Below are 12689 nucleotides of genomic sequence, written 5' to 3' on the forward strand. Positions count from 1 at the left end.
GGGCATTCTGGAGGGCTCAGGAATGCATGCTGGGAGGGAAAAACTCCCTCTTATTGAACTTATGAAAAGAGTTTGGGCAAAGGTGAAGCAGCTAAGAGGTGTAGGTGGAATCAGTGAACTTTCCCCTATTGGAAAGAATCACCTGTTGCCTGAATTTTTTGCCATACCAGGACTTAGGAACTGGGAAACTTATGGAGTGACGAGAATTGGCCAATTAATTGAGGACAAGATATGTAAGTCATTTCAAAACCTGCAGCAGGAATTTAATATTCCTAGGGGGTGGTTCTATAAATCTCTTCAAATGAGGCATGCCCTTGAGGTCACACTGCGGAAAGGATGTGTGATAGCCCAAATGGAGGTGGTTCATAAGCTTGTTCTCCCGTCAGGGGGGGGGGGAAGAGGGCTGATATCACAGTTGTACGCTCTTTTACTTCGAAAATTCTTAGAGGGGTTTCCGCTCTCAAGAATGAAAAAATGGGAGGCTGACGTGGGGGATATGTCTAAAGATAAGTGGGAAGATATATTGGAAGGAGTCCCCAAGGTGTCCTTGAGCGAACAGGGCAAACTGTCCCAACTATTTATCATACATAGAGTGTACAAAACACCGGTGTTCCTAAAAAAGGTTGGAGTAAGAATTGATGACAAGTGTCCAAAGTGTATGGAAGATGGTGCGGATTTGTTACATATGCTGTGGTCTTGTCCAGTAATTGGTAATTATTGGGAGGATGTAAGAAATATGATTAATAGTAAAATGACATTGAAAATTCAAAAAGACCCCAAGGTGTGTGTATTGGGGTATGTGTCTGAGATTGGAGGGACTGAATCGGTCAAGGTTGCTGTGGGGAGGTTGTTATATGTGGCCAGGAAGCTGGTGGCTATGAGATGGATCCAGGGAAGTCCGCCTACACTGAGTGAGTTTGAACGGAAGGTGCATGACATGCTGATACTTGAAAAAGGGGTGTATGTGAAGAGAGGGTGTCCTCAGAAGTTTGATAAAATGTGGAGTTATTGGTTATCTCATACTCACGTGGTTATATAGGCTCGAGAAGGTTCAAGACTAGTTAACAGGGAGGGGGGGGTGTTAGGGTAGGGGGGGGGAGGGGAGTTGAGATTGTTAGGATATATGCAATTCTTTGTCTCAAATATTTGTTTTAACATGTATACACGTTATGTATAGATACTTGATAAAACTGTGTGTTGATATTTCTACGGTTACTGTTGTACACTGATTCCACATGGTGGATAAAGCAAGAAAAGACAACGTATTGTTTTTGTAATATTCTGCATTTATTGATTCAATAAAAACGATTTGATTTAAGAAAACTCTTCTATAGAAGTCAATGAGTCATTTCCAGTCCACATGTTCTTATGGAGCATGTGACTGCAGTAAAGCATCTCTCTAAATGCTGTTAATAGCAGCTTAGGCAAGAAGGCAGCCTCCATAATCATGCACAGAAAATGACATTTAAAAATCTACAATCAGAAAATAGAAAAGCAGATTAGTAAAAATTTATATTTTGGTTTTGATTAGTAAAAAATAAATAAAAATCTAGGTGATGTTACTTTTAAGGATCCTGTTTAAGTAACCCCATAGCTTTCTTCTCTATATAAAAAGGGAAAAAGAACAAAATTAACTACCATATTTTTTGGACTATAAGACACACTATTTCCCTCAAAAATGGAGGGAAAAATGGCGAATGTTAATGCCCGTTTCCATTATCTAGAGCAGGAGAGAAGTTAATTTATATTTTGTCTGATAAAGCTTAGAGGTCTGATCTGAGGTCAGAAAAGCAATTAGAGTATGATACAGAAGATTGATCTGAGGTCTGATGGAGCTTGGGGGGCATGATCTGAGGTCTAAGAAGGAATGGGGGTCTGGTCTGATGGAGCTTGGGGGTCGAGGTCTGGGAAAAAATTACTTTTTTTTTTCTTATTTTCCGCCTCTAAATCCTAGGTGTGTCTTATAGTCCAGTGTGTCTTATGGAGCGAAAAATATGATAGTCTAAAAAAGCAGAACAGACTCCTACAGACAGTAAGCAATGAAAGAGATGCTCAGTGTCCGCAGAAAAGCTATGTAGCATGCAGAGGAGAAGCAAAGCCTACAACTTTGGATGCTGAGTCCCCCAATGACATATGCGATAAAATACAATAGCTATTGTGTGAGGAAAGAGAAAAGTTCTATCTGTAATTACTATTTTTGGGGGACAGTGATGATAAATGTATTGATGTAAGAAACTGGGAAGAAAAGCTTGCTGTGCATGTGGGTGGCAGATGCATCAATACCACTTTTCTCCTTTACTTTAATGTTCATAAATGATTGAAATTGTTATTATGAATAATCTTTCTTCACTTGGATGTTCAGAACAGTATGAGCCAAAGTTTTGAATAATATTAAAAGTAACAGTAAATTAGTGCAAGAATTTCCAAATGATGGCAGGCCACTATACATTACACAAATGGGTAACTACATTGTGATATACATTTGTGAAACTAGTATGTCGCCAAACAATATTAGTGCGTAAGGATGCAGCTGCCACATGGAAACCCTTCCATAATTAATGTTTTCGGCTGATCACTTTATTTAGTCTTAGGATGAAGTGTGAAAGATACACATTTTTTGTGTCCTTTAGGGTGCATTCACACGACCTGCGGTCTGCAAAAAAATATGGATGATGTCAGTGTTGCAGTTTTTTTTTTTTTACAGACCTACGCATGGAGTAGAGTTAACACTCCTGTTTTCTGAGAGTAGTGTTATCTAATCTAAGCAAACACCTTCAATTGCTTTTCAATGGCTTTTGTCTCAAGATAACGCGATGAGATAAGAAATTTGAGTTAAAGCGAACCTGTCACCATGATTTTGCGCACAGAGCTGGGGACATGGGCTGCTAGATGGCCACTAGCACATCTGCAGTACCCAGGTCCCACAGCTCTCCGCGCTTTTATTGTGTTAAAAAAACCTTTTGAGTGATATGCAAATTAGCTGATATGAGTCCTGTAGCCGGAGATGAGTCAAGCGTTAAGGAGCCCAGCACCGCCCCGCGTCCTCCGAATCTCATCCTTGCTGGCTGACACAGAGCTGGAGCGCCAAAATCTCGCGATGCACGAGCTAGCGCATGCGTAGTTCGTTCCCTGTGCTGATGCCAGCACAGGGAATGAACATGATGCCGACACTGCGCATGCGCTAGCTCGCGCGATTTCAGCGCTCCAGCTCTGTGACGTCAGCCGGCAAGGAGGAGTCTTATGCGGCGAATACTAATGAGCGCTTCCATTATGGAAGCACTCATTAGTACCGGAGGACCAGGAAGCGGTGAAGACTCTGTACTCACTGCTTCCTGGTCCTCGGCTGTGCAGTGTACTGCGCACAGCGCGAGGGCACTCTGTGACCTCACGCTGTGCACATCAGATCACAGCACAGCCGACAGCAGAATGAAGAGGATCGCGCTGTGGGTGAGGAGCGGCGGTGTCTAGAGCAGGAGAGGTAAGTGTTTTTTTTATTTTAAGTTCTCTGTGGCATGGGGGCTGCTAAGAGGCATGGGGGCTCATATGGGGGCTGATGAGAGGCATGAGGGCTCATATGGGGGCTGATGAGAGGCATGAGGGCTCATATGGGGGCTGATGAGAGGCATGAGGGCTCATATGGGGGCTGATGAGAGGCATGAGGGCTGATGAGAGGCAATGGCGGCTGATAAGAGGTATATGGGGTCGGATATGAGGTAATGGGGGCTGATGAGAGGCATGAGGGCTCATATGGGGGCTGATGAGAGGCATGAGGGCTGATGAGAGGCAATGGCGGCTGATAAGAGGTATATGGGGTCGGATATGAGGTAATGGGGGCTGATGAGAGGCATATGGGGGCTGATGAGAGGTTGGGGTTCTTATCTGAGGACTGATTGGGGTTCATTCACATTGGGTCTGATCTGAGGTCTTATTGGGGTCTTATTAGCTGTTAGCTGAGGTCTGATTAACATTGGGGTTCTGACTGCTGGTCTGACCTGAGGTCTAATGGAAAATAATTTTTTCTTCTTATTGTTCTCCTCTAAAACCTAGGTGCGTCTTAAGGGCCGGTGCGTCTTATAGGGCGAAAAATACGGTAAGCGTTTTTCTGCATAAAGATAATTGTTTTGTTTTACTTTTGAGGCCTGGTGAAATCCATGAAGTGGCCAGATTATTACTTCTTTGCTCGGCCTGTACAGTGATTCATATTATTGTTTGTATGATACAATGTTATAACCTCTATATGCTCAGCTTCAGCATCCAGCTAACCTTATTAACACCAAGACTGCAAAGATACGTGCTGTTTTGTGCAATTGCCTCAAGTGTGAATAAACACGGACGTTTTGATTTAAGAACTTGTATATTGCCTCTGTACTGTGCCCGCTTACCCTATCTACCAGAGCGAAACTCCACTATATATATTGCGGCCCCATTGAAGTGAATGGGTGTGGCTCGGATGCGGACCACAACAACGGTTGTGTGCATGAGGCCTAAAGCAGGCGGAGAAAATGAGGAATGAGACGGGCCTGCCAGCCTGCCCCTTCTCCAACCTTTGCGTCACAATCTGCGCCAGAAATTTCTGATCGTAAATGCTTTCACGCTTTCTTCTAACTCCAAGTGATCTGATGTTCTCAATATCTGCCTAATAACCACTTTGCTACTGGTCATAAACTGCCCATTAACTGTATAATGTATTGTCACAGAACAGTGTCATTTGTACATACAGTCTGACATGAAACCACTGCGCTTATTTTCTTGTATAAAAGATTACTGCAAAGTTTTAAATGGTATAAATTACTGTATGTTCAGACTTCCCCCTCAGCTTTCTATATAATATAAAAGACGGACATCATATTATAATTATTATTGCTGCTATAAGTGTGCATCCACAAACAAATCATACTCGCCAATCCCTTACCCCGTTCTGATGATTCCCGGGTCCCTTGCCGGTCTTTACTTCCTGCTCCCTCCCGACACAGACCACTGTTCAGAGGGGTAGGAAGTAGAGGCCGGAACTGGAATGGCAGGGAATCAGAAAGTTATGACTTTGTTTCTGTTTTATTTATTTATTTTATGCACGTATATGGCGCTGACATGTTCCGCAGCGCTTTACAGACATTGACATCATTGCTAGCCTTCTAAGCCGTTTTCAAATGTATTTTCCATGGCTGGAAAACCCTTTTAAGGGGGGGTGGGGGGGGGGGGGGGGCAGATGCTTTTTGGTTAATACAGCCATTATGATGTTGGATTAAAATCATTCTAAAATAGTATTTACTCCTGTTCTTTTTGTCCAATATTAAAAACTTAATGAGAAGAAAGCATTCTGTGTAAAATATGTAGCAATAAGGCAGATGTGGAAGGGGACTGATTGTTTTTCAGAGAACTGTACAAGATGTCGGAACTCACCCCTCTGACATTTCCAACTTTACGTTCTGCTTCCAGTTTATCTTTTTTGAGAAGTTCACACATTTCTTTTAAATTAGATATTTGATCCTAAAAAGTGAAATATAAACATATGGCGTTATCAGAATTGTACTACACACAAAGAACGGCAGCCCAGGAGTATGCATACACTTCATTTTGAATTCTAATAGTCACATGCTACCTTTAAACGAGGCAAGTCTTTATTGGCCTGCTCCACTTGGAACTGCAGCTCAACATTTTCAGCAGACAGTCTCAGATTTTCCTTCTGCAGTTCCATTTCTCTACTGGATGGATCCTCTGATCCAACCCCTGATGTCTGGAGGGAAAATAAACCATTTTACACTGAAATACATGATTTACTACAATATGCCATCTACATAATATACATTGGGTTTGAAATATCTTCAAGACACAACTAGATAAGCAGTGCTGAAGACCTACCTACTGCTAAAGGATACACTAAGTAAACCACTAGAGATAATGTGGGGAAGGTTAGGCAATAGAAGACTCTCACACCTGCAGAAGAGCATTGAGGTCTACACTCATATCCAGTTTATTAGCGCAGTCCTTCTCAGATGCCTTCCTTCCACACATAGAGGCCTCATTTTCCTTAGCATTAGAGTAAGAAGTCTGCTGACCATCATGTAAAGTAGTAGGACATTTGGCATTAGAAGTTATTGTGCTTCCATTGTGATGTGCAGAATTGAACTCTGTCAGCTCTTCCTCTTTCATCTTTCCATTTCTACTCAATCGTCCATCGTTGCAAAGGTGGGTATCTTCAACTTCTTGAACTGTATTTGCCCTGCTGGCTTTATTGGATGACATGTCAAAGGTATTCTGGCAGTCAACATCATCATCATCATCATCATCATCATCAGACTCCTGCTCATCGATGGCAGATGCATCGCCCAGCCCTGGGGTTGCGGTTGTACTAACAGGAAGTGAAGTATCGCCTGGTTTAGAAGACTGTGCCCCACTGGCAGCGTCACATGATCTTGGGGAAGGTGTGTTGCTGGCTGGCGTGGTTGTTTCTGGACTTTTAGAACTTGTTGCATTTTCTGTTCTACTGCAAACACGCAATTCATCACCCAGATCAGAAGCGGTTTCACTTCCTGCTATGGCAGAGGCATTATCTGTGTAATGTACAGCCAGGCAAGGATTTGAGACATCCACATTTTCAGCATGTGTTTCTTTGCTCTGTGCTGTGCAGGAAGACAACACCTCCATATGCTTGGCAAAACTGTTAAAGTCGTCATCCACCACAACTGTTTTCTTTGCCTTCGTTCTTTTAAAGAGGCTTCTCTTTGTGTTAGGAGTTACTGCAGCTTCTCGCACATAGGAAAGAAAAGTAGTCTTTTCTCTGTCTTCCTCTACATTCTGAGGTGTGACATGTCCATATTGTATGCAAAGAAAAGAGAAGTTGAGGATACACATGCATATATCATAGGGCCAGTGATGGCCAGTTCGCAGTGTTCGCCCGCGAACACATGCGGGCTGTCATCTTAACTCACAAGTCCGGCGATGCACAGGTAAGCCCTTACCTGTGTCTGTGCCGCGAGCCGGTCTGAAACAAATGCGGTCACCGGGAGCAGGAAGTTCCGAGAACAGCCCGATGAAGGCCCCCGGCGGCTGTTCTCGGAACTGCCTGCTCCCGGTGACCGCATTTGTTTCAGACCGGCTCGCAGCACAGGCACAGGTAAGGGCTTACCTGTGCATCGCCGGACTTGTGAGTTAAGATGGCAGCCCGCATGTGTTCGCGGGCGAACACTGCTTACTGGCCATCACTGGATAGGACATTAATTTCTACCTTATCTGCTGCCTGTCATCGTCTTCGATTTATTAGGATAACGGTTGGATGAGTGACCATCTGTGATGTGTAGGCAGGGCCTCTATAGGAACTAATGTGCGTCAGCCTCTTGTCATTCAGGAGTACAGAGGCTGCTGCACACTGCATCCGGGTCACCCGATCCTTGCCGAGGGGGAGCCGGAGCACACCTGGAACTGCAAGCTTCTGCTTGTCCAGATGCCTTAGTCATGCTTGACCACAACATCTGAAAGGTTAAAGTCTGTGATCTGCGTTACTGTAGGTCACAAACATTAGTCCCGATTTCCTTCTTTAAAGTCCACTGGTTGGAAAGGGGTTAAATAACTTCTCTGTCCATCTCACTGAGATAGACGCATATGCTCAGTTCCATCATTCAACTGCCACCAGCTGCAGCAGACAGAGCATGCTCTTTGAGCTGCCAGGCTGATATAAATCTAAGAGGACCAATGAATGGGGAGATCTCTGGACCCATGTGAGGTACCGGGCTGGTTCTTTTTACATTAATCATGGGATAACCCCTTTAAGATACATTATAAATGAAAATACAATGCAAAAAATATGTAAATGAGTTCCTTCCTAGAAAAAAATAATAACAGCGGCATATAGGACACAATGGCTTTACAGATCGCTAAGTAATTTAGTATGGGTCCATTCATTCAACAGAAGATACTTTAGAAAATCTTTAACACTTCACCAATAAAACTACTGCTTATCCTATCAGAATTTTTTTTTTTTTTTTTATGAAATTAAAATAGCTTGCTATAGGAAACTCCTTCAGCTTTCTTTTGACCTAGGTTGGCTAGATTTCCAGATATATTTTACTCGGCAGATATGATGGTCGAGTATGAACATATGCCAAGCAAAGGTACACAGAAAACAGTTTGCAAAACACTACAAAAACAGTACCTAAATCATTACAGCAAGTGCTATGTATCACAATACTTACAGAGGGCCTTGATAGGTTGTCCCTCGAAAGCTGGCGTTCCAGTACTTGAAGCTTTTCTTGCAGATATTGATTTTTTAAGTGCAGTTCATCCACCACAGAATCTCGAGGCAACGCCTGCTTTGTTCTATGGAAATAAAAAATATTAATATGTAGCAATTGTAAAACAAACTGCTGATTGGTAAATCACATTAAAAGGGAGTTTTCCCCCAAAATTTTCTAAATGGCTATATATTTTCAACATCTAGTCATAACAGTAATAGTAGGGTCATTAACCCCTTCAGGACCCTGCCATTTTTTGAAAATCTGACGTGTCACTTTATGTGGTGATAACTTTAAAACACTTACTTATCCAAGCCATTCTGAGACTGTTTTCTCGTCACATATTGTGTTTCATGACAGTGGTAAATTTGAGTCAAAATATAACATTTTTATTTATAAATTAATACAAAATTTACCAAAAATTTGGTAAAATTCACAATTTTCTAAATTTCAATTTCTCCGATTTTAAAAATGATAGTGATACCTCATAAAATAGGTATTACTTTACATTTCCCATATGTCTACTTCATGTTTGGATCATTTTGTAAATTACATTTTCTTTTTTTGGACGTTAGAGGGCTTAGAAGTTTAGAAGCAAATCTTAAAGTTTTTGGAGAAAATTTCAAAAACCCAATTTTTAAAGGACCAGTTCAGGTCTGAAGTCACTTTGTGGGGCTTACATGATAGAAACCACCCATAAATTGCCCCATTTTAGAAACTACACCCCTCAAGGTATTCAAAACTGATTTTACAAACTTTGTTAACCCTTTAGGTGTAAACTGCTGTAAGGGCACATGGCAGGGTGCAGAAGGAAAGGAACGCCATATGGTTTTAGGAAGGCAGATTTCACTGGGATAATTTTAAGTTGCCATGTCACATTTGAAGACCCCCTGATGCACCCCTAGAGTAGAAACTCCAAAAAATTTACCCTATTTTGGAAACTATGGGATAAGGTGGCAGTTTTTTTTGTACTATTTTAGGGTACATATGATTTTTGGTTGCTCTATATTACACTTTTTGTGGGGCAAGGTAACAAAAAATAGCTGTTTTGGCACGGTTTTTATTTTTTGCTTTTTACAATGTTTATCTGACAGGTTAAATCATGAACTATTTTTATAGAGCAGGTTTTTACGGACGCGTCAATACGAAATATGACAACTTTTTTTGTTGTTTGTTTCAGTTTTATATGATAAAGCATTTTTGAAAAAAAGTATATTTTTTTAGTGTCCCCATATTCTAAAAGCCATATATATATATATATATATTTTTTGGGCGACTGTCTTATATAGGGGCTCATTTTTTTCAGTATGAGATGACGGTTTGATTAGCACTATTTTTGGGTGCATATGATTTTTGATCGCTTGGATTAAACTTTTTGTGATGTAAGGTGACAAAGAATGATTGTTTTAGCACAGTTTTTATTTTATTTTTCTCTACTGCGTTCAGGTGAGGAGGTGGATCATGTGATATTTTTGTACAGCCGGTCGTTATGGACGCGGCAATACCCAATATGTCTGGTTTTCTTTTTTTTACAATTTTGTTTTATTTTGGGAAATGTTATTTTATTTTTTTACTTGAAACATATTTTTTTATTATGAAAAACACATTTTTTTTTTTTTATAATCTTTTTACCTGTCCCACTCTGGGACTTCAACTTCTGGGGACTGATCCCCTCTGCAATGCATTACAATACAACCTGTATTGTATTACATTGCATGTCAGCTTTCTATGCTGACAGCCTTACTGTGAGACCCATCCTAAGGGCTGGATCTCACAGGCTTCTGTAGAAGGCAAGCCCCAACGCCTATGGAAGGCATCGGGCTTGCCTTCTCTGCCATCGGGTTCCTGCCACTGCAGCACGGGGACTTGATGGGGAAGCGTAGGGCACCCGTACCCTCTGCATGCTGCGGGTTAATACGCCGGCATCAGTGTTTTCAGCTATGCCGGCGTATGCAGCAGGGGCCCGGCAGTTACTGACCCGCCCGATCAGCCTGCCGTACATGTACGGCGAGGGTCCTTAAGGGGTTAAGCAAAGACCGGTGTGTCATGCCAGTCCTGCACTGCACACCTAGTCACAAATGAAATGCATCCTCTGTGCACCTACAATGGACTCTACACCCACCATTTGTGCTGAATTTAGGTGCACTGACAGAAGGTAACAAACCCCCGATTTGCAACTTTTTTACACCAGTTTCTGGCTTAAAGGTCATAGTTAATGACTCTTATTGTGTTTCATTCTCTTTATTTTTTTTATGACCAGGACCATAAGAATTCATCTTACAGTCTAATAAACCTTCTTCAAAATGAGTAAAGTTTCAATCTTGCTCGACTTGAAAGGAAGTGCCGCATTTTTCTTCATCCTTTGCTACAAGGTTAACAATAATACATTTCCCTGGCTGCCTGCAGAGGTTAGGCCTTCCCAACCACATTATTACATTGTGCATCCATGTGTAATGTCTCTAATTATCGCAAGAGTCTCCAGTACCCTCCATTCTCCAGACATTAACCTGGCAAATTAATTCCAGTGATGCATTTAAGCTGTTATTCTTAAACCAATTACATGAAGAAAGTCAGCCTTTTTTACTATGTGTATTATGTGTGCAGCGACTTAATGGAAGGGTCACGAAACATCACACTTCAATTTAGTGACCTTTGTGTTACTTTTAGATCTCTTAAAAATATACATCTTCGTGTATACTAAATGTATGGTTATTAAAATGTTCTTACACGGCCCCTTTCACTAGGACTACACACTCACCCTGCCACAGTGCTCACTGGACTCCAAGTTGACCATTGGACTTGATGCCTCTAATAACTACATGTCACTAGTGCAGGAACGGTTTGCATTTATTTTTTGAAGAAAATATATTGTTAACTGCTTTCATTCAGTAAAAAATAAAATCATAATTAAAAAAACTAAAAGTTCTATACTGTAGATCTTGGAACATAACTAATATTGCCAGTTTTGGTAAGGTTTTTTTTTGCGTTTTTTGGTGCACACTTTTTTTTCCACGTTGACAACCCATTGAAGTCTATGGGGAAAACCACTTTACATAAGGTGGGGAATTGACATGCTGTGGATTTTAAAATACACACAGCAGGTCAATTTACTCATGTAAAACGTACACAAAGTGTATATGAGATTTGACCCACGCTGTGTTTTTTTTCTGCACGTGGAAAAACCATATGTAAAGGCTGGGTTCACAACAGGTTTTGTCATATATTTAACGTATACAAAACATTAATGGATGCCTCAGAAGAATGCCACACAGTGGCATCCGTTCTTCCATTAGAAAAAAAAAGTATATGTTAGGCTACTTTCACACTTGCGTTAGAGGAATCAGTCAGGCAGTTCTGTTGCCGGAACTGCCTGCTGGATCCGGAAATCCGTATGCAAACGGATAGCATTTGTTTCCGGATCCGGCTGACAAATGCATTGAAATACCGGACCAGTCTCTCCGGTATCATCCAGAAAAACTGATCCAGTATTTATTTTTGCACATTTTTAGAGGTCTGCGCATGTGCAGACCGGGAAACCGGATCAGTTTTTCCAGAACACTTGGTACCGGATCCGGCATTAATACATTTCAATGGAAATTAATGCCGGATCTGGCATTCCGGAAAGTATTCCGGAATTTGGGCAGGAGAAAATACCGGTATTTTCTCCGGCTAAATACCGTAAGAGGGACTGAACTGAAGACATCCTGATGCATACTGAACGGAATGCTTTCTATTCAGAATGCATTTGGATAAAACGGAATAGTTTTTTTCCGGTATTGAGCCCTGTGACGGAACTCAATACCGGAAGACTTTAACGCTAGTGTGAAAGTACCCTTAACGTATAAAGAAGCATGTGTGAAAAAAAGTGACTTGTTAAAAATACCTTTAATAAATGATCAAGCGGGTATAGGTATAAATATACCAACTGTGAAAAAGCTACGTTGGCCGAGATAACTCAGTAAGGGAGTAGCGGTCCCTTGGACAAAAAAACAAACATAATGACACCGTAAGCACAAAAATAGGTAAACAGAGAATAAAGAATAGATAATTACTTGTAGCCCGGAAGGTGCGGGGCTGAAAATTAGCACTAGCTACCCCTAGAGTCCTTTAAGGCTCGACCTCTGTCTGGATTAATCCCCATCTCTACCGCCTGCACCTTTGAGCGGAAAGAGGTTTATTTTCCTTCTCTTGGGGACCAGCAGCGGAATAAAGTATCATGGTCTTAAACATCCGGTTGCAAAGCTAAGTACCATACTTCATTGTACCCCCTGATGAGCCTAATTAGCATTAGGTGAAACGCGTCGGGGTTTACTGGTGACCATTTTTCTGTTGGGAACAATTAGTGACCAACGGATTTTGTTCACTTGAGAATAACGGTGACACACATCCATATAGAGCACCATTTATTCGTCATTTAAAAAAAAAAAATTCCTGGAACTTATGTAACTAGGGAATTCCAGG

At 41.4% G+C, this 12689-nt stretch overlaps 1 protein-coding gene across 1 annotated transcript in view; it reads right to left on the minus strand.

The window, feature by feature from the left end:
- The window catches only part of CEP290 (centrosomal protein 290), a 210964-nt gene that overhangs the window by 27338 nt on the left and 170937 nt on the right, over window positions 1-12689 (minus strand). The window contains exons 43-45 of the mRNA XM_040408592.1: window positions 8190-8313; window positions 5600-5734; window positions 5401-5487 (exon numbers count right to left, since the gene is read on the minus strand). Coding sequence (XP_040264526.1) covers window positions 5401-5487; window positions 5600-5734; window positions 8190-8313 — 346 coding nt within the window. The remainder of the gene's footprint in view (window positions 1-5400; window positions 5488-5599; window positions 5735-8189; window positions 8314-12689) is intronic.

Source organism: Bufo bufo, chromosome 1 (genome assembly GCF_905171765.1).
Source record: "Bufo bufo chromosome 1, aBufBuf1.1, whole genome shotgun sequence".
Lineage (NCBI taxonomy): Eukaryota > Metazoa > Chordata > Amphibia > Anura > Bufonidae > Bufo > Bufo bufo.